Source organism: Poeciliopsis prolifica, unplaced genomic scaffold, assembly GCF_027474105.1.
Source record: "Poeciliopsis prolifica strain line A6 unplaced genomic scaffold, Auburn_PproV2 SCAFFOLD026, whole genome shotgun sequence".
NCBI lineage: Eukaryota > Metazoa > Chordata > Actinopteri > Cyprinodontiformes > Poeciliidae > Poeciliopsis > Poeciliopsis prolifica.
Genome location: NW_026562401.1, coordinates 3079157 through 3100163, shown reverse-complemented (window position 1 = coordinate 3100163; position 21007 = coordinate 3079157). Strand labels below are relative to the sequence as shown.

Sequence of the window (21007 nt, the reverse complement as noted above, 5' to 3'; positions counted from 1 at the left end):
GTAAAAAAAATTGTAAATTGTTGATCATCCAAACTTTTCTTCACCCAGTGGCTAGAGGCCAGAATTTATTTACATATTTATTCATTTATTTTTATACAATATTATTGATTTTATATGGCAAGAAGCTTCTTTTTTCAAATCAGTGGATAGGTCTTCTTTCTTTTTTTTTTTTTTTTTGTCAAAAATAAATAAATATGTTTTGATTGGCTTTACAGGGTTAAGGGTGACATTTACAGAAACCATAATTATAAAAATTAATTTTATGGTACATACTGAAACAGAGAAACCAAAGGTGAGATCAGATAAGATTAGTTAGCATTGGATATTTAATTATGATGTCCAAAGAAATTTATTAGGGCATATATATATATATATATATATATATATATATATATATATATATATATATATATATAATATATATATATATATATATATATAGTTACATTAGAGTCACATATTAAGTTTAAGTTTCCAATTTAAAAAAATGACGCCACCGTAAGATTAAAAATAGCTCAAGTATTTAAAGCACGGACAGTAGCTGGAAGGCTAGCGGAAAATATGACAGCCACTACAAAGTCTGGATATTTTACTGGCCTGAATGCAGTAGCCCACTGGAATTTGAAACACACTAAAGGTTAGGAAATATTCATTTTTTCTTTAGCAAAGTAGTGATCACATGTCATAAAATGGTATGTTGTTCACTAACAATGGCTTACAAGGACATGATTTTATTTACTAAAGTAGAGCTGAACTGAACAAACTAATTAACTTTATTGAAAACTATATGTGAGCAAACTTTTCAATTTAAAAACCTTTTTGCTGCTACATCACTGAACAAATAGACACATGAGCTCCAGGACAAAGACATTTTGTGACTTAGCTATTCATCTGTCAGATTGGTGCAAAGTACTGGCAGACCCATTCAGCTCTCATGTGTTTCTGTTACCCCTGATCATTCATGCAACTTGTCTGGAAAAATACAAATACAGAAATGTGGACTGTAGATGCTGAGATTCAAGTTTGGTACAACTGCTTTTTTTTCAGATACCATTTTTGGCTCGAACAGCTTCAGTCACAGGCCATCTCCTTTCAGCACAACTTGCATACATCAAAAATATGTTCCAGTGTCCTATCAGATCGGTTTTTGGAGCAAAAATGAACACCCAGTTGGCCGAGAGAAAAGGTTTTGTTGCGCGTTGATGTTTGTGGATGTCGCTTGTGCATCAGACATGTGGGTGTACCAGGAATGTGGGAAAACGACGGTTCCGGAATATTTGTTGTATTTAAAAAAAAACAACAACAATCAATTGTGTTATCTAATTTATTAAAATGAACACTTTACAGTTTTGGGCCTGATGAAAAGGTAAGCTGTTGCAATATTTTTCAATCTAGTGTAATAATTGTGAGATAAACCTTGCTAACATCATCAGACGCTTCAGTTTCAGGAACGGGCCGAAATCCTAGCAACTTACGAAAGATTGTCATGTTTTTGGTGATTATTGGACCCAACATTCAAATCAGGTTGAGGCAGCAACTACATGATGAAATGCTTAATGAAAATAATAAAACAGGAACTTAAAATTACTAAAGAATCCTGACGAGGAACAAAAGACACAGAAGGAGTAACAAGACAGGGAAGCGAGCAAGCAAAAGAAATCAGCAGTGAGTCTTTATAACTGAGGAGCTTGATAACAGGGAACAGGTGGCTGATTAGCAACAGGATGCAGCTTAGAGTGGAGACGAAGCAGGCAGGCCGAGGGAGAGAAAGAGTGAAGGCCTGAGAAGAGAAGAAGATTAACACAATAAACAGAAATGAGGAATGAAATAAATACACAAGACAGATCTGAACACAAATGAACAACTGAGGAAAGGCTAATGCAAGGTAAATCAAGTATAATATACAAAAAACAAAACAAAACTGAGCACAGATAGACAAGAAAGTAATAATAAAAATAGAAACAGAACCACTGATGGGCAATAAACAAAACTATCAGTACATGTGAAGCAGGTGAGACATGAACTTTGGTAACAGAGGGAGGACTGTGGTCAGGATGACCAGATAATGTTTGCGAGAACAAAATAATTACATTAAAACACTTAGTTTTTGAGTTCTCACCAAATTGAACTTCTGTCATGACACATAAAAAAAAAAAAGGGAAATAAAACCATTCCATCATCACTTTGTATTCACATGTTGTAGTAAAGATTCTGATTGTGGCTTTAGTTTCAGAACCGTTTGACGTTTTTAGAGCTGGGCTCATGCTCGAATCAAAGTGCTAACAAAACCACACCACGGAAGTTTGTCATGAGATCGTGACAGGAAGCAAAGGTAAAAGGCGAATACGTGACCCCGTTGTGAACATGACGACCTTTGTTTCACACGGCAGAATGTCAGTGAAGAGGATGTAGTTTACAGCATGAAATACATCACTTTGTCCCCAACTTTTGCCTAATTACTGCATGTAAAATTGCTCATCTGTGCTCATAAAAATATAAGGTAAAGTATTTTGTTTTATGGTTCTTCTTATCTGTGACTCACACAGAGTCAGAGTTTAAGGAGTGATGAAGTTACAACCTTTTAAGAGTAAGAGGATTATAGATTTTGTGTAGCTGAGATTTTTATTTTTTTTTGATGACTGATTGAGACTTGACAAAAGTTCAAAATCATGAACTTTTGACCTCCACTATGACAACATTACAGTAACTTTAGTGTCATAAACCAATGGCGACAATAATTGAAGCAATGATTTGGTTGCAATTTTAAAATGAGATATATGGATCCATTTCATATTATCTTACAAAACACTGTAAAACAAGTAATAAAATACTGCACAGAGATAGTGCATGATGCTAAATTAGATAAAATGCCTTTTTACCTTTTTCCCTTGAGATCATCTTTACCAGTTTGAAATTTAATTACAGGGCAGTGGTAATTTAAAAAAAAACTATTAAGGCTTTTGTTTTTGTTTACAATAGCACAACTTTAGTTGCTGGGAAATTGCTAATTTAAAATATATATTCGTAATATTAAAACGTTAAAAAATCTAATTTTAAATACTAGTAAAAGATGATTTATTAAAACCATTAAAATAAATAAAAAATTGGATATTATTGCAGAAAAACACTTTTAAGTAGCAGATGATTTTCTCCCGATTTAGGAGCTAACCCTAACCTAACCCTAACCCTAACCCTAACCTAACCCTAACCCTAACCCTACCCTTACATGGTTTCATTTTACCAAATGTTATCACTGTGTGAATTTGCTTGTATATAAAAATTACATTTTTTCTGAATACAGAGTTCCAAAGACGACCCACGCTGTGTGTGTTTTAAAGACCTTATTTAACCTAGAACTGCGAGAACTTAATGATGTTTCTGTGACATCTTAGATCATTTTTTATTGGCTATGTATGTCTCAGTGGAGTCCAAACCTGTTGTGACATGAACCAAAATCATCAAATCAAAAATAATTGTGGGCCTAAAAAACATAAATGTTAAAATTCTAAAACCACCAAAAGATTCATTTGTTTCCTGCTCAATAGGAAACGAAAAACAAAACATAAAATTATTTTAACTAAGCAAATAAAGTCAGTTTTTTTGTGATAGAGGAAAACTTAAATGTGAAACATCAGTATAAGTATCATTAGTATACTTTGACTTAAAACGTGTTATTTTGTAACAAATAATTTGTACTAATATATTTTAATTGTACAACTTAAATAACAGAAAACCATAATTTGAAGTATACGATTACTTGCTAAAGTGGAACAACTTTTACTTTGTACACTTTAAGTGAGTGTTTTTTGTTTGTTTTTTTGTATTATCGCCATGCTTGGTTTTTACTTGGTTAGTAAAACTTAAGAGTGCCAGTTTTGTGAAATTATTACATTTGAAATCGATTTAGATGTATTTCCACGTGGATTTCAATGGATCCTGTTCCCTCACCAGAAGAGCAGTAGCCAAGATGTTCACATGAAGGTCAATTAATCCTCAAAACCTTTTTAGGAGTTTGTTTGGAAGCCACAGCCGGGACAAGTGCAGCTCGGATCCACGCCCCTGTTGACAGAGCAAATCAATAATTAAGCAAACAAGTCAATGAAGCTCCGAGGCTGACAGGAGTCCAAAACGCGCCTGAGCCAAAGCTGAGAGGAAGGCAAACCTTTAGAGGCTGTTTCATTTGCAGAAGCTGCTTGGTCGTGTGAGGAGGGACCCTGAGGAGGGAGGAAGAGGAGGAAGAGGAGGAGGAGGGACGTCACCTCCTGCGATCATCTCGTACTGAAATAAGCAGAAGGCTCTGAAAGAGGAAGGAAGGCGGCTGAAACACGGTGGGTCTGCGTCTGTCCACCTTCACTCTGCAGACCGCTCCATGCTGCGAACTGTGGGATAAAACGCAGCTTCGTCATTTCTTTATATATATATATATAAACACAAGCTGAACCGAACCACTGAACATTTCTCTGTTTAGTTGGACATGGTGTTTAGTTTTGTGAAAACTAACAGGCTCCTCTTCCTCTGACAGGACACAGACATGGGGAAGGAAAGCGAGATGGACATGAAGTCTGAAGCCAAACATTTTCAAAACGGAAGTCTGGGGTAATAAAATCATCTTTCTATTTAATTCTTCTAACCTTGCTGCCTGTAACTCCACGGTCTATTTTGTGTCTTGTGTTTCACATCAGCAGTTTTTTCCCCTGTTTGCTCAACTACTGATGACACGTTTTTAAAGATAAACTAGAGAAAAGATGGTTGATTGCAGCGAATAAAAAAAGCGAATATTGGGACGCTTATATTTAAAATAATATTTGATTTAATCCTTATCCTGGAGGTTCACTTTTCTTTTTTTTCTTTTTTTCAATGAAGAATTGTCCAAGAAGGCATTTAAGCAATTCCCATAAAGTTTCACATTAACATCCAAATGCATAAATTAGAAGAAGTCAGAGTTACTATCATTCTGCAAGGTACAGAGTTCAGCTGGGGACAAGTTACAGTTTTTATAAGAACTGTAAACTATACAGAAATGCATTAAGCTATCATGTAAGCTATCAGATTATTCTGTGAGTAATGTACAAAATAAGATCATTTATAGCCTCCAAGTTCAGAAATTTATTATTATTTTTTTTTTGTATTTTAATATAAAACTAGGAGTTCTGTTGGGAATGGAAACAAATAAGAGAAAAGTTTACCCATCATATTATTTTTCCCTTAACCAGAGTGAAGAAATACACAATGATCTGTTTGATTCAATGGATAATTATTACCTAGAATCCAAACAGAGAATAATCTGTTTAGAGAATAATCTGGAAAGAAATTAACAATATTATATGTTCTTCTTCTATGTACATACGCACATTCAAGTCAACCTCAGCACTCACACTCATGGTTTTGTCCATGGCATTATCTATTATTTTTATAATAGATAACATTTCATTAAAAATTCAGTGTAACATCGTTTTTAGAATATTTTCTTGATAGTTGAAAGTCATCTGTACTTTTAAATTGTACAGATCTTTATTGAAAATTGATAGTGATATTGATAAAAATGTCAAATAAAACAGAATCTGATATTGAGCCTTTTACAATTTCCTAAAAATTCACTTGTATCCGTTTTCCAGAACACGTTGTTCAATCTGAGGGATTTTAAAACATTTAATCGATCACACACAGATAAACAGCTTAGAGACTTAGACTTATGTGAAATTATAATTTTCCATAATAAATTATTATCTACCTTCTTCAAGGTGAAATCAGATTTTTGATGCTTCAGGAATAAAGCAGCATTTCATAAAAAGCCGATTTGTTAGATAACATCTTTTGTGCTGACCTGCTGCAGTGAGAAAGAAGACAATGATGAAAAGAAAAGTAAGAAGAAGAAGGAAAAGGAGCAGAAGGAGCCCATGGTCGGCCCGCTGTCTGTGGTAAGCGCCTCCTGTGAGAAAAGGTGTCTTCATCTGTAAAACAGTGATTCAGTTTTCATTCTCTGTTGATTAAAAATTGTGCGCGTGAATGGAAAGCAGTAAAATTCCAGTTTCTGAGGGTAGAGTGAAATGAAACTTGTGTTAAAGCCGAGTCTGCATGAGGTGTGCTCTTACAAGCATAACAGGACAGTGTGTGAAAAGTACAGTACGAGGGGAAGCTGGAGATCGGATGGGAGTGCATTACATCCTCCTGTTGTTCGGCTTCGCTCCGCCGGTCTCCTGCTGTTTTTGGATAACGCCCCCATGCAGGAACTCTCTGATGTCTCTCTGTTTCTGGTGCAGTTCAGGTTTGCAGACAGCTGGGACATCCTGATGATCCTCATTGGGACTGTGATGGCCGTGGCCAATGGGGTGGTGCTCCCTCTCATGTGCATCGTCTTCGGGGACATGACGGACAGTCTCGTTAACAGCGCCGTGCCCAACATCACCGCAAACTACTCCAGTGAGTGTGTTCATGGTTCGGCCTGTCGCAATGAGGAATAAATCAATTAATCGCGCGATAAATGAAAACAAACTCGCTCATTTTCATTTACATGATTTATTGCAAATGTGACAAAAATCTTCGCTTTGACTCATTTGGCACAATTAGCCACTTTGTTTAGGACAATTTTATTTATTTTTTCTTACAGAAACTCCATAATTCATTTTATTTGTTGTTTATTTTATTTATTTTGGATATTTAAAATGTTTTACAGTCTTGGTGTTAAATGTTCATTAGCAATTCAATTTTATTGATCTTAGAGAATTTGTCATTGCCTTACTATATTACTGCCATAATAATATTTGAAAATGGTCTCAAAATAACAATATTATTGTTTATCGCAGTAACTTCTGGAACAATTTATCTCAGTAAAACTTATTGTGACGGGCCTATTCATGGCAGAGACCAATATCTTTATTGAAAAATAATTTTAGATTGGGTATCTGTGGCAATGTGTCTGTTCCATAAAGGACAATTCTTTACTTTGCTTTATTTATTTCACATTTTATTTTGAATTTCTAATTTCTGGCCCAGGTTTGTTGCAGTTTATTTTTCAAGTTCGACCAAGGAGTCCAACCTACTGTTTCTCTCAGTTTTAGTTTCTTATCTGTTTTACATTTACTGTTAAATTCCTAATTGCACTGAGTGAAAATGGTTCTTTCGATTACAGTGTTGCAGATTTCTGCGCGTTAGCATCTCTGTCAAGACCAGAAGGGAGGTTCAAGTGTCAAATCCTGTTAATCTTTTTAATGGGTCATATTTCTGTAAAGTACAGATCAGTGGAAATTTTCGTTTTTGAGATTTAACTAATAAAATGAAGAGAAATTCATTGGTTTTGGTTTCTGTTACTTATTGCAGTTAGTCGCCACAACAAATGTCAGCCGAAACATGAACAAAGCAGAATTAGCTGTTTTTTTCTGTATATTAAAAAAAAAAAAACTTTGTTTGTGAAGTTTGTTGAAATCTCTACTTTTTTTTCTTTTATTTAGAGATTTTCTTTAAGCCAATTGAGAACATTAATGCAAATAATATACAATTTCTGTTTTCAGACTTCTCACTCCCACCAAACATGGCCACCAATTTAGAAAAGGAAATGACGACGTAAGATTTTATATAATCAACTCGACCGCAAGGAATTGTGTCCAAATCCAGTTCTAAGTCAGGCTTTGTGTGTCCGCGCTTCCAGCTTTGCCATCTACTACTCCATCCTGGGAGCCGTCGTGCTGATTGCCGCCTACCTGCAGGTGTCCCTCTGGACGCTGGCGGCCGGACGGCAGGTGAAGCTCATCCGCAAGTTGTTCTTCCACAGAATCATGCAGCAGGACATCGGCTGGTTCGACGTCAACGAGACAGGAGAGCTCAACACGCGCCTCACAGAGTGAGTAGCAGAGAAATCACGCACACAGCTTCGTGTCCAACCCATACGAGCGGTGGAGAGGTCTGTGAGGTGGGAATGTTACATCACTCTGGTGATTGTTGGTGAGCTTCGTTGTTCTGTTCTCATTTGCAGTGACGTCTACAAAATCCAAGAGGGCATTGGTGACAAGGTGGGGATGTTGATTCAAAGTTTCAGCAGCTTCATCGCAGCCTTCATCATCGGTTTCACCAGGGGCTGGAAACTCACCCTGGTCATCCTGGCTGTGAGTCCGGCTCTGGGCATCTCGGCTGCACTTTTCAGTAAGGTATGGTGAAGTAAGCTCTCTAAGTAGGGATTCTATTTCTTAGGTCATTTTATTTGGGATACAGTTCCTATTTTTTATTTTGACAGACTTATTTATATTGTAAATTTCAAAAAAAATCTCACAGCAAAAGCATCACATTATGTTTTCCCTTAGCTAGGAAACATGAGTCACAAGTTAAAATACTATATTTGGTTGTTTGGTCATCAAAATGAAAATATATGATAATAATAGCCCTGACATGACGTAAAATAATTTATTTTGACCAGGTGTTTCCTGTCCTGGCCCTGTTTAGACTTAAATACACAAACAACAATTGAAGACATAAACTTGTGTAAGGCTGATCTAACATCAGATTATAACTATTTCAGGTGGAAAACACAATACTGATGCTAACCTCTGATTCACAACTTCCAGTTCCTCAGTTACATAAATTAAGATTTTTTGCTAGTTTAAACATAAGGTTGTGAAATGCTGTTCTACTGAATCTGAAAAAAACAAAAAACAAACTGCATTTCTTTCTGATATTCTCGTTCTCATCTCGCTTCTTTCCCTGCTTGAACAGCTGCTGGCGAACTTCACGACCAAAGAGCAGAGTGCATATGCCAAAGCCGGCGCTGTGGCGGAGGAAGTGCTGTCCGCCATCAGGACGGTGTATGCATTCAGCGGACAAAAGAAGGAGATCGAGAGGTGTGTGTGTGTTGAAGCTAAACATCGGCTGCAGTCTCATCCAACAGCATTTTTTTGGGAGGAACTGGAATATTTTTTTTTGTTGTTGGACAAACTAAAACATCTGTGTATGAATGTTGTGTGAAAAAATGATTATAGTGTCAGCAGGGAAAGGCTGTAACTGGATAAAACCCTTTTGTGCAGACACTAATGCTGCATTTGCTGTGGTTCTGTTTCATGGCAATCTAATTTCACTTGTGCATATTTGTTCCTCTCCATGCCTGGCTCTGGGCATGTCTGCCGTATCCCAGATATCACAAGAACTTGGAGGATGCCAAATCGATGGGGATAAGGAAGGCGATCTCTGCTAACATCGCCATGGGATTCACCTTTCTGATGATCTACCTGTCTTACGCTCTGGCCTTTTGGTACGGCAGTACCCTCATCATGAAAGAGGAGTACACCATCGGATCTGTGCTCACAGTACGTAAACACACTCCTTTATGGATTAAAGAAGCTTTTGCTAAAGCTAATACCAACATTACCTTTTATCAGGTGTTCTTTGTTGTGATCATTGGAGTGTTTGCAATGGGGCAGACTTCTCCCAACATCCAGACGTTTGCTAGCGCCCGCGGAGCCGCCTATAAGGTGTACAGCATCATCGATCATGTGAGTAACGAAACGGATATGACCCAAAGCACACTTTGTTTTTCTCCTGCAGGAGAGTTGTCAGATTTTATCACTGAGTGTGCTCTGCTGGACCTTGGCACTCTGTGGAGCGGCTTTGAAGCAGCCGACAGGCTGAACTGTAATGATGTGAAGGATTTTTCCCTAATTGGAGCTCCTGCTGCTTCAGAGGAGGAACTGCAGGTCATTCGGCTGAAGCAGCACAGCTGTGGCTCCGTTTATTGTAAATCTACCTAAACTCGGCAAACTCACATCCACACTGTGAATATTAAGCCACCTTTTTGTATTTGTTATGTTAATAGTATGTATTTTAACTTTGAAATTTGAATAAAAAATGTTTTAATACATGTTAATGTAAAATAAGCAGCTTGTTTAGATAGTTACTTGTGATCTTGCTGTGTGTGATGCGTTCAAATCACTGACCAACAAGTGTTTGTATGTTGATTCAAGTCTGAAATATTTTGTTGTGTTTTTATATATCCCTTCCTCTTGTATTGTATTGAGATTTATGCTCAATATTTAGAAAACGTGAAACAAAAAACTAAATGTCTCAAGCTTCGGAAGAACAGGGCTTGATGAAGGCTGAACATTTATCAGCTGCAAAGCAGGGCAGAGAATAATCTTTGCATGTGTTTGAGTCTTACTGCATCAAGAACAGAAGTCAAAACACAAAGAACTGTGGAAATAAACATTTGGTCGAGTTAAACATGCTCCCCCTTACCTGGAAGGCAAACAGCCTTCCTCCTATTGTTTGTTTGAGGTTATTATAGGATTTTTTTTTTATTATCCCGGTTTGGACAAACTACAAACCTTTACACAGTGTTTTCTCCACAGAACCCAACCATCGACAGCTATTCACAGACGGGCTTTAAGCCGGACTTCATCAAAGGAAACATAGAGTTCAAAGATATCCACTTCAGCTACCCCTCCAGGCCTGATGTCAAGGTCGGGTCCTAACCTTTGACAATAATTTAAAAGCCCAAAACACGCTTGGAAATCGTATTTTTAATCTCGATACGATTTTTTTTTCTTCCTGGTAAAACAAATTTTAAAAAATTGTTTGGTAATTTCAAACTGTATCACACACCTATCATTGCTGTCTATTCCAGATATTAGATGAAATGTGTTTAAGTGTGAGAAGTGGACAGACCATGGCGCTGGTGGGCAGCAGTGGATGTGGTAAAAGCACGACGATCCAGCTGCTGCAGAGGTTCTACGATCCTCAGGAAGGATTTGTAAGTCATGTTTTGTCGGGTTTTGGTTCTCTTTTATGCTCAGCAGATGGAAAATAAAATTAGGACAAGGAAGTTTGTACCAGAAGTTTGACTTTAGCATCAGTAGTGTAGTTGATTGTTTGTACATATTTAGTTAAAACATAGTTATTCTAGTAATGGTTCAAAAGAATAATACTACTCAAAAAAATGTGGTCGGTGAGTAGATCGAACTCATAACTGTGGGTGTGAATCTTGTGTTGTTGATTGTTGCAGGTATCTATCGATGGTCACGACATCCGCTCTCTTAACGTGAGCTACCTGAGGGGAATGATCGGTGTGGTGAGCCAGGAGCCCATCCTGTTTGCCACCACCATCGCCGAGAACATCCGCTACGGGCGGCCTGACGTGACGCAGATGGAGATCGAACAAGCTGCCAAGGAAGCCAACGCTTACGACTTCATCATGAACCTTCCTGATGTAAACTCTGAATTTTACTGCCATTTCAGCTACACCACTAATTTACTCTGCATACATCTGCATACATTTCGCTAATGTGGAGATTTTATGTTTTTGAGCAGAAGTTTGAGACCCTGGTTGGTGATCGAGGGACTCAGATGAGCGGAGGACAGAAGCAGAGGATTGCGATTGCTCGAGCTTTGGTCCGCAACCCCAAAATCCTCCTACTGGACGAAGCCACGTCTGCGCTGGACGCTGAGAGCGAGACCATTGTTCAAGCTGCACTCGATAAGGTACAGCTTCTGCAAAGTGCAATCATCAAAATGTCTGCTGAGAGGACCTCCGATCTTTGGTCAGAGGACCTTATTTTTACATTTGTTTTTCAATGAACTGTCATCTCGTTGGGTGCACAGGTGCGACTGGGTCGTACGACACTAATTGTGGCTCACCGCCTCTCAACAATCAGAAATGCCGACGTGATTGCAGGCTTCCAGAAAGGTAAAGTTGTAGAGTTGGGAACTCACAGCGAGCTGATGGCGAAACACGGAGTCTACCACACGCTGGTCACCATGCAGGTAATGGGAAAACACACCGGTTTCTCCAAATGCTCTCTGGTAAGTGAAGTTCATTGGGGTTTTCCTTTGTCTTCTTTGCAGACCTTTCAGAAAGCAGAGGATGATGAGGATGAAGGCGAGTTGTCACCAGGTGAGAAAAGCCCCATGAAAGACCCCATGAGTGAGTCTACGCTGCTGAGAAGGAAGTCTACCAGAGGATCCTCGTTCGCTGCTTCAGCTGGAGAGAAAGGAGAAAAAGAAAAGGGAAAGAATGATGAGGACAAAGCAGAAGAAGTGAGCCTTGTGTTTACATTTCTGCAGACGAAGAATAAGACATTCGATTGATAAACTTCAGCTCTGATTCTTGTTATCTACCAGACATCAAACTTTCAGATTTTCTTCTGCAGGAGGAGGACGTCCCCATGGTGTCGTTCTTTAGGGTTCTGCGCCTCAATTCTTCTGAGTGGCCTTATATTGTGGTGGGACTGATTTGTGCCACAATAAACGGAGCCATACAGCCTCTGTTTGCCGTCCTCTTCTCCAAGATTATCACTGTAAGTCGCTGCCAGTGCTGTAGTAAGTTTTCATTTTTGTGTGTGTATATATATATATATATATATATATATATATATATATATATATATATATATTATATATATATATATATATATATATGCCAGTGCTGTAGTAAGTTTTTATTTTTGTGGATATATATATATATATATATATATATATATATATATATATATATCTTCTGGAATCTTTGTAGTGACTTGACTGTTTTAATTTCCTCCTAGGTGTTTGCAGAGCCAGATAAAAATGTTGTCAGAGAAAGATCAAACTTCTTCTCACTCATGTTTGTCGTCATCGGAGTTGTTTGCTTTTTCACCATGTTTCTACAGGTAGGCACACACTCATTGGCTTTTGTTCTCTCTGGATGCAAGCGCAATGTTAGTCTGGCTTCATCTTCCTCGTTTACATTAGAGCCTGGAATAAAACTGCAGTAATATGAACAAGAAAAGAGCATATAAAATAAATTGCTGTACAGAAACTATAATTGAAATCCAAACAAGTTAAACCATTTAAGATCAAAACATTCCACTTGTTCAAATATCAAAGCTAAAAGATGCTTCAGTGGAGAAAAAAAACAACTGAGTGTTTATACCAATTGTTGTGCAGTATGAGTTGTTCATGATGACTGTACATGTGAATAACTCCGTTAACATGAGTAACACAGAGATTCAGGCAGCCACTCTATCCTCTCTGTTGCACCTACAACACAAATGTCACCCTAACCCCGATCAGGATGTCACACAGTTTCATGTTACAATGTCATGTTTCCTCACAGCTCCTGCATGTTGCCACCTTCCAACACTAAATATTGCAGAGCGACTGATGATAAATTAATGCATCCGGCATGACCTCTGACATCCTATCGTGTTTCTTTGCAGGGATTCTGTTTTGGAAAATCTGGAGAAATTCTCACTTTGAAGTTGAGGCTTGGTGCCTTCAAGTCCATGATGAGACAGGTGTGTGCACAAGCTGAATGAAACATTAATCTTATTGCCATTTACTTCTTATGTAAAGCTTAGCTAAATCAGTCTTGTGAATCTAGAATAGTTATAGCAGTGGGCTTACAGTCTTTTTTTATTTGTGAATCATTAAACATGTATATTTCTAAACTATAGATTATCTATATAGATGTTTTGTGCCATAAGCATCTTGTTTTTACTATTGAAACCTATTGCTGTCAGCTATTTCAACTTGCATTACAAGTGAAACATTAAGCAAGATTTGATTTAATTTTGTGCATTTGTCAGGATTGAAAAAAACATTTTAATTCTCTCTTAATATATATATATATATATATATATATATATATATATATAATATATATATATATATATATATATATATATATATATATATATATATATATATATATATAGAGGCCATAGAGAAAAAAAACAGTGGAGAAAAAAAACAACTGAGTGTTTATACCAATTGTTGTGCAGTATGAGTTGTTCATGATGACTGTACATGTGAATAAGGCCATAGAGAACATCCGCACTGTTGCCTCTCTCACAAGAGAACCAAAATTTGAGTCTTTGTATCAGGAAAATCTTGTAGTTCCTTATAAGTAAGTCCAGATATTTAATCACATATATATATATATATATATATATATATATATATTATATATATATATATATATATATATATATATATATATATATTATAATATATATATAAAAAATGACCTGTTGCCATAATAATAAATTGGTGATCAATGAGCTCAGTAACTTTCAGCTGCATGATTTATTCTTTTCTCTTTCTACTAAAAACTGGATGTCGAAAGGCTTCATTCTGGAGCTTTGGTCTCAACTAGTTTTTTTGTTGTTGTTGTGTTTTTTTTACCAGTAATTTTGTTCACATTTCATTTAATTTGTTTCTGTTGTTGTGTTTATTTTGGATATTCAATGTTCATTTAAATTTAAAGTTTGTCAATCTTTGATAATGTTTTCTTGCATTATTTTGCCATCACATATTACTTAAATAGTCCATAAAACATCAATATTATAATTTATCAAAATAACTTCTGGGACAATTTATTCTCCCGCCAAAGTTGCTGCTGTGACAGGTCTTATAATAGTCTTCTCATCGTTGTGCTGCAGGACCTCGGGTGGTTTGACAGTCCCAAAAACAGCGTCGGGGCGCTCACCACCCGACTGGCTACAGACGCAGCCCAAGTACAGGGGGTGAGTCGCAGCTTCCTCAAACTCGTTTGTGTCTGTGGTCCACAGCTAATATCCACCGACGTCCTTTCCTCATTTTTTCCAATTCCTCAGGCGTCAGGAGTTCGCCTGGCGACGTTCGCCCAGAACATCGCCAACCTCGGCACCGGTGTGATCCTGGCGTTTGTGTACGGCTGGGAGCTAACGCTGCTGGTTCTGGCCGTGGTGCCCGTCATTGCGCTGGCCGGAGCCGTTCAGATGAAAATGCTCACTGGACATGCAGCCGAAGACAAAAAGGAGCTGGAGAAAGCTGGAAAGGTGGGGATTGACCTTCTGTAAAAGTTACTGTAGACTCTGATGAGACTAATGCTTTTTATGCTCTTCAGATCGCCACAGAGGCCATAGAGAACATCCGCACTGTTGCCTCTCTCACAAGAGAACCAAAATTTGAGTCTTTGTATCAGGAAAATCTTGTAGTTCCTTATAAGTAAGTCCAGATATTTAATCACATATAATTTAAGCTGAACATTTCTCATCAGGAACTTGACTTTCCCATAATTTCTGCACAGGAACTCTCAGAAAAAGGCCCATGTGTACGGCTTCACCTTCTCCTTCTCCCAGGCCATGATCTACTTCGCCTACGCAGCCTGTTTTCGATTCGGAGCCTGGCTCATCATAGAGGGAAGGATGGATGTGGAGGGAGTTTTCCTGTGAGTAACATCCCATCTCCTCATCAAGTCAACAGTCAGCTTAGGATCAGAAAAATGTTCCTCAATTGAGAATATCTAGACAAACTGGAGGACTCTTATGGTCCTTAACAAGTGTTAATCATTACACTTGTCCTTGTGGTGATTCACTGGACATACAAACATGTGTTGGGATCATATAGTTATGGAGCAGTTTACTGCTGGAAAGACTTATGGCCCCCAGTCGTATTGTGCCTGTTATCTAAAGAGAGAGTCTGAAGTTCACTGAACGACCACATAAAACTATAAATATTAACTCTTCTCGTGTTGGAGCCTCTCAGCCAAGCCATGGCGGCTCTGAAAACCAAACAGCCTTTCTAGGAAACTTGACAGAAAACATTTACAGATGAAATCAAACACTGTGTACAACAATATGGTTTAGTTCTCACTTGTTGATTAAGTGTGACTAAATTGTTATCAGGTTAATTTCATTTAGTGAAATCACAGAATGATAGGAATTTTCTGCTTAATGTCAAAAGAAACAATAAAAAAAAACAGATTATAGCAAAATTACTCATGAAACACTGTATATGATCAAATTTGTTTAAAATGTATGTCACAATACAATACAGAGATGATCCTAAGTTGGTTACAAACAGCAGCAGAAAAAAGGGGGCTACAGGTTGCTATGATAACCTTGTTGACTAAACAAAATTAATTCAGTGAATAAATAACTGTTGACAAACTTCAGATTCATAATATTGTTAAGCTAAAACCCTGTCGTACACACAGTTAAATCAGCTTCGTAAGCAGTTTTCCGCTCTAATGTGTGCTGCTGGTCTGCGTCAGTGTGATTTCTGCGGTTCTGTTCGGAGCCATGGCCGTCGGCGAGGCCAACTCCTTTGCACCAAACTACGCCAAGGCCAAAATGTCCGCGTCCCACCTGCTGATGCTGCTGAACAAAGAGCCTGCGATCGACAACCTGTCTGAGCAGGGAGACACGCCGGTACGACGCCAAGCCACACACACCCACTACACTGCAGTGCAGTCAGGTCTCTGAGCAACAGCTCCTCTCTCTCTCTGACCCCAGGATATATTTCATGGTAACGTGAGCTTTGAGGATGTGAAGTTTAACTATCCGTCACGGCCCGACATCCCAATCCTGCGAGGCCTGAATCTGAGCGTGAAGAAGGGAGAAACTCTGGCCCTGGTGGGGAGCAGCGGCTGTGGAAAGAGCACCACCATCCAGCTGCTGGAGAGGTTCTACGACCCCAGAGAGGGCCGAGTGGTGAGAACCAAACACACACCTCCGCTCTGCCGGCAGCCAGCTCCTCCTGTTGATGGTTAATGTTTAGCTGCACTCTGTGTTTATGGCGCATTGAGAGACTACAGGGTAAATTTAGCAGGTGAACTTTAATCTATAAAACAACAGAAAGCAATTTATGGAGTTCAGACGGGGAGCATTTACTATTATCTGCTGCTGGTAACACCAATTGCTTTTTTTTTTTTTTTTACTATTATTCATAGCCAAAAAAAAAAAAATTATATAATGGTATGAAAACATTTTTAAATGTTATAACCTTACCCTTTTATAGTAAATTATTAGGAATTGTAATTACCATTTTCTATAGGCAAGAGAGAAAATATTTTCTGTAAACATTGTGTTAGGTATTTTCCTCGAACCTACAATAAAATAACCACAGACAACGTATATGAATTAAATATGGTCAGGCTTCTGCAGAAGGAGAAATCCCGATCAACAGCTCCTCCGAGCTGCTCAATAGAGAATTCTGATCTGCCTTCACGTGAGCTCCCTCTTTATTGTCAAAGCATCAAACAACAGAGGTCGTAAAACATTTAACACAAACAGACCAACAACTCAGTTCCAGGTGTGATATCTAATTTACAATCTGAGCCCAGTTTAGCTCTGGGTCAAACTGTCACCTAAGACCGGGTAGATAAACACCAGAGAAGAAGGTCTGAGAACCATAAAGTTTTACTATCTTGCATGAAGACAATCGTAACCTCCAGGTCAGTTTATACTAAATCACAATAATACTTTAGACTGAATATAAACTAAAGTAACAACAAAATGATAATATTAAAAAATATCTAACAATTGAAAGCTTGACAGATTTTAAATGACTCATAAGTAACCTCATCGTCTAGAAAAGTGAAGATAACCATTAATAACATACAATTTAACCACATCTATCAATTTAATAGATAATAAATGAAAGCTGAAAAGATCAGATTTCACCAAATAGAAGAACTGTCTTCTGAAGCTGACACTCATGGGTATTTTCAACGTTTATTCGACTTCATTCAACATTATAGTGTCTTCATTTTTTTTGCTTGGCTCTCCAGGTGATGGACAGCATCGATGTCAAACAGCTGAACATCCGCTGGCTCAGGTCTCAGATCGGCATCGTGTCCCAGGAGCCGGTGCTGTTCGACTGCACGCTGGCGGAAAACATCGCCTACGGAGACAACACCCGCAAAGTGACCATGGAGGAGATAGAGGCGGCTGCCAAAGCCGCCAACATTCACAACTTCATAGATGAACTGCCTCAGGTAAATGTTTCTTAACGGCTGTTGCTTTCTAAAGATGCCTTTTTAATTTGACAAACAAGTTTCGTCTGAACACACATTCTAAGTTATCGACTGTATATTAATATATGACCAGCAGGCAGAGATATGAACCGTGATGATTGTGAAACAGAATTACAGCTTCAGATAAGGAAGAAACAATTGAAGCGGTCTGGGGGAAAGTTTATCTAAACAGAGTATGATGTAACCTGAAACAATAGACAGGTAGTTTTTTTCTAAAGGACTTTTATTAAGGAAAAGTTCTGAAGCTGCAACAAAAATCTGATATCATTTTCAGCGGTTTTTATCAAGAATGTATCTTTATGAGGTTGAAAGGTCTCGGGTCCATCAGATAAAATCTCTGTCATGATATAGGAGGTTTTAAAGTTCTGATTTATTATATGAATACGTGGTTTTGATCATATTTTCTCAGGTTTGGAAATACGTGTTCATTATTATCCAATTTCTGGCCTTCGATGATCAAATCTGAAACTTAATTTGAAAACCTGTCTTTGATTTAAGAAATAAATAAAAACCCTTCTTGACTTATACTGACGATCACTCAAACTTTTAAAGACTATACAGTTTACAGAGGTCACACTCACTGATTATGTTTTGGTACTGCAAAATCATAATTTACTGCAAAATAATGAGTAATTTGCAGTTTAGGAGAACTGTCAGCACCAGATGATGCCTTTTGTCAAGTTTTTATTCCCTCAGCTTTAAGCTGAGTCTAAGCTGTTTTTCTATAATTGGGACAAAATACGCTCCAGGAAGGAAAACTTCCTTTCACACCCACAACATAAATTTCCTGGGAACATGAGCCTGAATTACAGGAAGCTGCTTCCACGAATCTGTCTGCATTACCGCCTTGATGTACCGCTCACTCTGTTTCTGTCTGCTTGAGCAGAAGTACGACACTCAGGCGGGTGACAAGGGGACTCAGCTGTCCGGCGGTCAGAAGCAGCGAGTGGCCATCGCCAGGGCCATCCTCCGCAACCCGAAAGTGCTGCTCCTCGACGAGGCCACCTCTGCTTTGGACACAGAGAGCGAGAAGGTTTGTCTTTTCTGTTCCATCATATCAGGTTACTAAATGATCTTCAAGCAGCTCGGCAAACAGAATCGATCACTTGGAAAGGATGGTGAAGATGCAAGAAAGTGTTTAGCTAGAAAAGTGCTATTTTTTTTTTCTTGGCTCTCAAAGGGACACATTTCTCATATAACAATATTAAAGTGTGTTCTTAATGATACACAAGTTATTGATCCCTGCTGTGCTTAGGAGCAATGAAGTAGTGCAGGAACTGCAAATAAATATAGTAAATATCACAGGTTTTAGGGAAAAAAACTGCTTTTTCTTAATATTAAGATAAGACTAACCTTCATTTTCATTGTTCCGACATGTGCAGTAGTACAGTGGGAGTGGACTCTTGATCAGTTCAAGGTTCATAGGAAAATGCTGCATCAAAATCTATTTCTTGAATAAAAAAAATTGTTCTATTATATAATATTGTCAGATCCAATGGATTGCTCCGAGTTGTTGACTTTGCAGAAATCTCCCCTCCTTAGCAAGCACAGCGAACAGGAATTACTCATCACTGAGGCACTGTTCACTGTTCATGCAGCAGCTGACTGTGGCCAAAATCTATTTTTTTCTGCCATGCGACCCATGGCAGTCTATATGGTTCAATCCTAATCGTCTCACCCCCCAAAAACTCTGAAATCGGACACGTATTTGATTGTGCCTCAATTTATAAACTGATCCAAAGACGCTTGCTGCTGTGATGTCAGAATGCATTTGATTGGTAGTCCGTACGACCATGCAAAAACAATTGAATTTTAGCAGAAAATCTGAATTGAACATCGAGATCTGCTGTGTGGCCTGCTGTCAGATCTACCAGCAAAGAGGGAACCACTTTTCTGCAACGGCCGGCCATTTATCAAAACCAACTTCTGTGATTAAAAAGGAGGAACTTGTCTGTAATGATGGATTGTTGTTTTTCATCAGAATGATGATTCAAAAACAGAAAAAGTCACAGGTGTACTTTCTATTAGGAAGAAAAACAGCGACAGAGCTCTGGGTCAATGACAGAAATTTATAAACTTTAATATTTTATTCATTTTCTTTCATTGTTATTTTGTTTGGATTTTCTTCATGTAAAGCACAAGAATCGCCTTGCTGCTGAAACGCACCAAAACTTGAAAACACTGAGCCAGATGTACCTTCATTTCTCTGCAGGTGGTGCAAGACGCCCTGGACCAGGCCAGCAAAGGCAGAACATGCATCATCGTGGCGCACCGTCTCTCCACGATCCGGAACGCCGACCGCATCGCCGTCTTCCAGGGAGGTGTGGTGGTGGAACAGGGGACGCATCAGCAGCTTCTGGCAAAGAAGGGAGTCTACCACATGTTGGTCACCACACAGCTGGGCCACGGGACCGAGTGAGAGGACGCTGGCAGCTTTGACATCTTTAAGGCTGGAGGAAGCACGTTGTGCCTTCACATTGATGCACTTACACTGATCTACACAGAGCGACCTCTGCGGAGCGACGGCGACTGAAAGATCTGGCTGCGCCTTGTGAGTGCACTGTTGGTAGTTTTGCTGCTGTTGATATGCCGTTGACACTTTATGGGTGTTTTTCACACAAATAGAAAAAGATATATTGCTTTGTGAATGTAGGAAAAACCTGGATTGCATTTGTGCTTTTTTTTTTTTACAAAAACTGGAAAATGTTCAATTGTGACATTTCTTCTGCTTTTAAACATCCGCTTATGTTCCTGATTGACTTAAATGTTTATAGAAATATTCATTAACTGAACTGCTTCATTAAACTTCATGTCTCATTGCTTGAAGTACAATGTATATTTTCTCCTTTAAATGTATTCAGATTTAAACCAGCTCTTTATTGGACTTCATCACTGATGCCCTGTTCTTTTTTTTTATTTTTTTATCACCAGCTATGTTTTTATTGTTTCAAGTATCTATTCTAGCTTTAAAGCTTCATGCCTCCATGTTTTCCTGTTTGGATCCTTGTCTGCACATTACATAGCACTTAATGGCACATGTGTTAGCAGTAGCCATCGCCTCACACTCCTCTTTACCGTCACGTTTGATGCACTCTGTTGAGTTTTGGTTCCAAAGTTGGGATTTCTCTGTGGCTTAAGATGACCTCCGGACATAAATGATTTTTAAAAATGCTCGTTAATAAATATTTGTTACAAAAGATGAAAATAGTTGTAATAAAGCGATGAAAATTGAGTAATTGTGGAGAAAGTGGTTTA

The 21007-nt window shown here is 38.2% G+C and overlaps 1 protein-coding gene across 2 annotated transcripts; it reads left to right on the top strand.

Annotated features, from left to right (window-relative positions):
• Window positions 1–1345: 1345 nt before the first annotated feature.
• On the top strand, window positions 1346–20984 carry abcb4 (ATP-binding cassette, sub-family B (MDR/TAP), member 4). 2 transcript variants are annotated; one of them, XM_055047606.1, is made up of 29 exons: window positions 1346–1366; window positions 4187–4328; window positions 4523–4596; window positions 5834–5918; window positions 6261–6420; window positions 7509–7560; window positions 7646–7837; window positions 7970–8141; window positions 8704–8828; window positions 9119–9290; window positions 9363–9476; window positions 10329–10439; window positions 10604–10729; window positions 10982–11185; window positions 11287–11457; window positions 11578–11739; window positions 11821–12012; window positions 12126–12272; window positions 12516–12620; window positions 13170–13247; window positions 14394–14477; window positions 14568–14771; window positions 14840–14940; window positions 15023–15163; window positions 15989–16145; window positions 16230–16427; window positions 17507–17713; window positions 18639–18785; window positions 19965–20984. In XM_055047606.1, exons 3-29 carry the CDS (start codon window positions 4532–4534, stop codon window positions 20169–20171), a joined length of 3879 nt encoding a protein of 1292 aa, XP_054903581.1. In that variant the 5' UTR covers window positions 1346–1366; window positions 4187–4328; window positions 4523–4531; the 3' UTR covers window positions 20172–20984. The 2 variants fall into 2 exon arrangements, with proteins under 2 accessions (XP_054903581.1, XP_054903580.1); XM_055047605.1 differs by lacking the exon at window positions 1346–1366 and having other exon boundaries at window positions 4120–4328.
• Window positions 20985–21007: the final 23 nt, after the last annotated feature.

What these genes read in the sequence shown, in the direction of transcription:
- abcb4 (XM_055047606.1), top strand. Translation starts at nt 4,532, where the DNA reads ATGGGGAAGGAAAGCGAGATGGACATGAAGTCTGAAGCCAAACATTTT. An exon ending in CTCAACACGCGCCTCACAGA is followed by an intron (nt 7,838 to 7,969) that starts GTGAGTAGCAGA and finishes TCTCATTTGCAG; the next exon opens with TGACGTCTACAAAATCCAAG. An exon ending in CGGCTGCACTTTTCAGTAAG is followed by an intron (nt 8,142 to 8,703) that starts GTATGGTGAAGT and finishes CTGCTTGAACAG; the next exon opens with CTGCTGGCGAACTTCACGAC.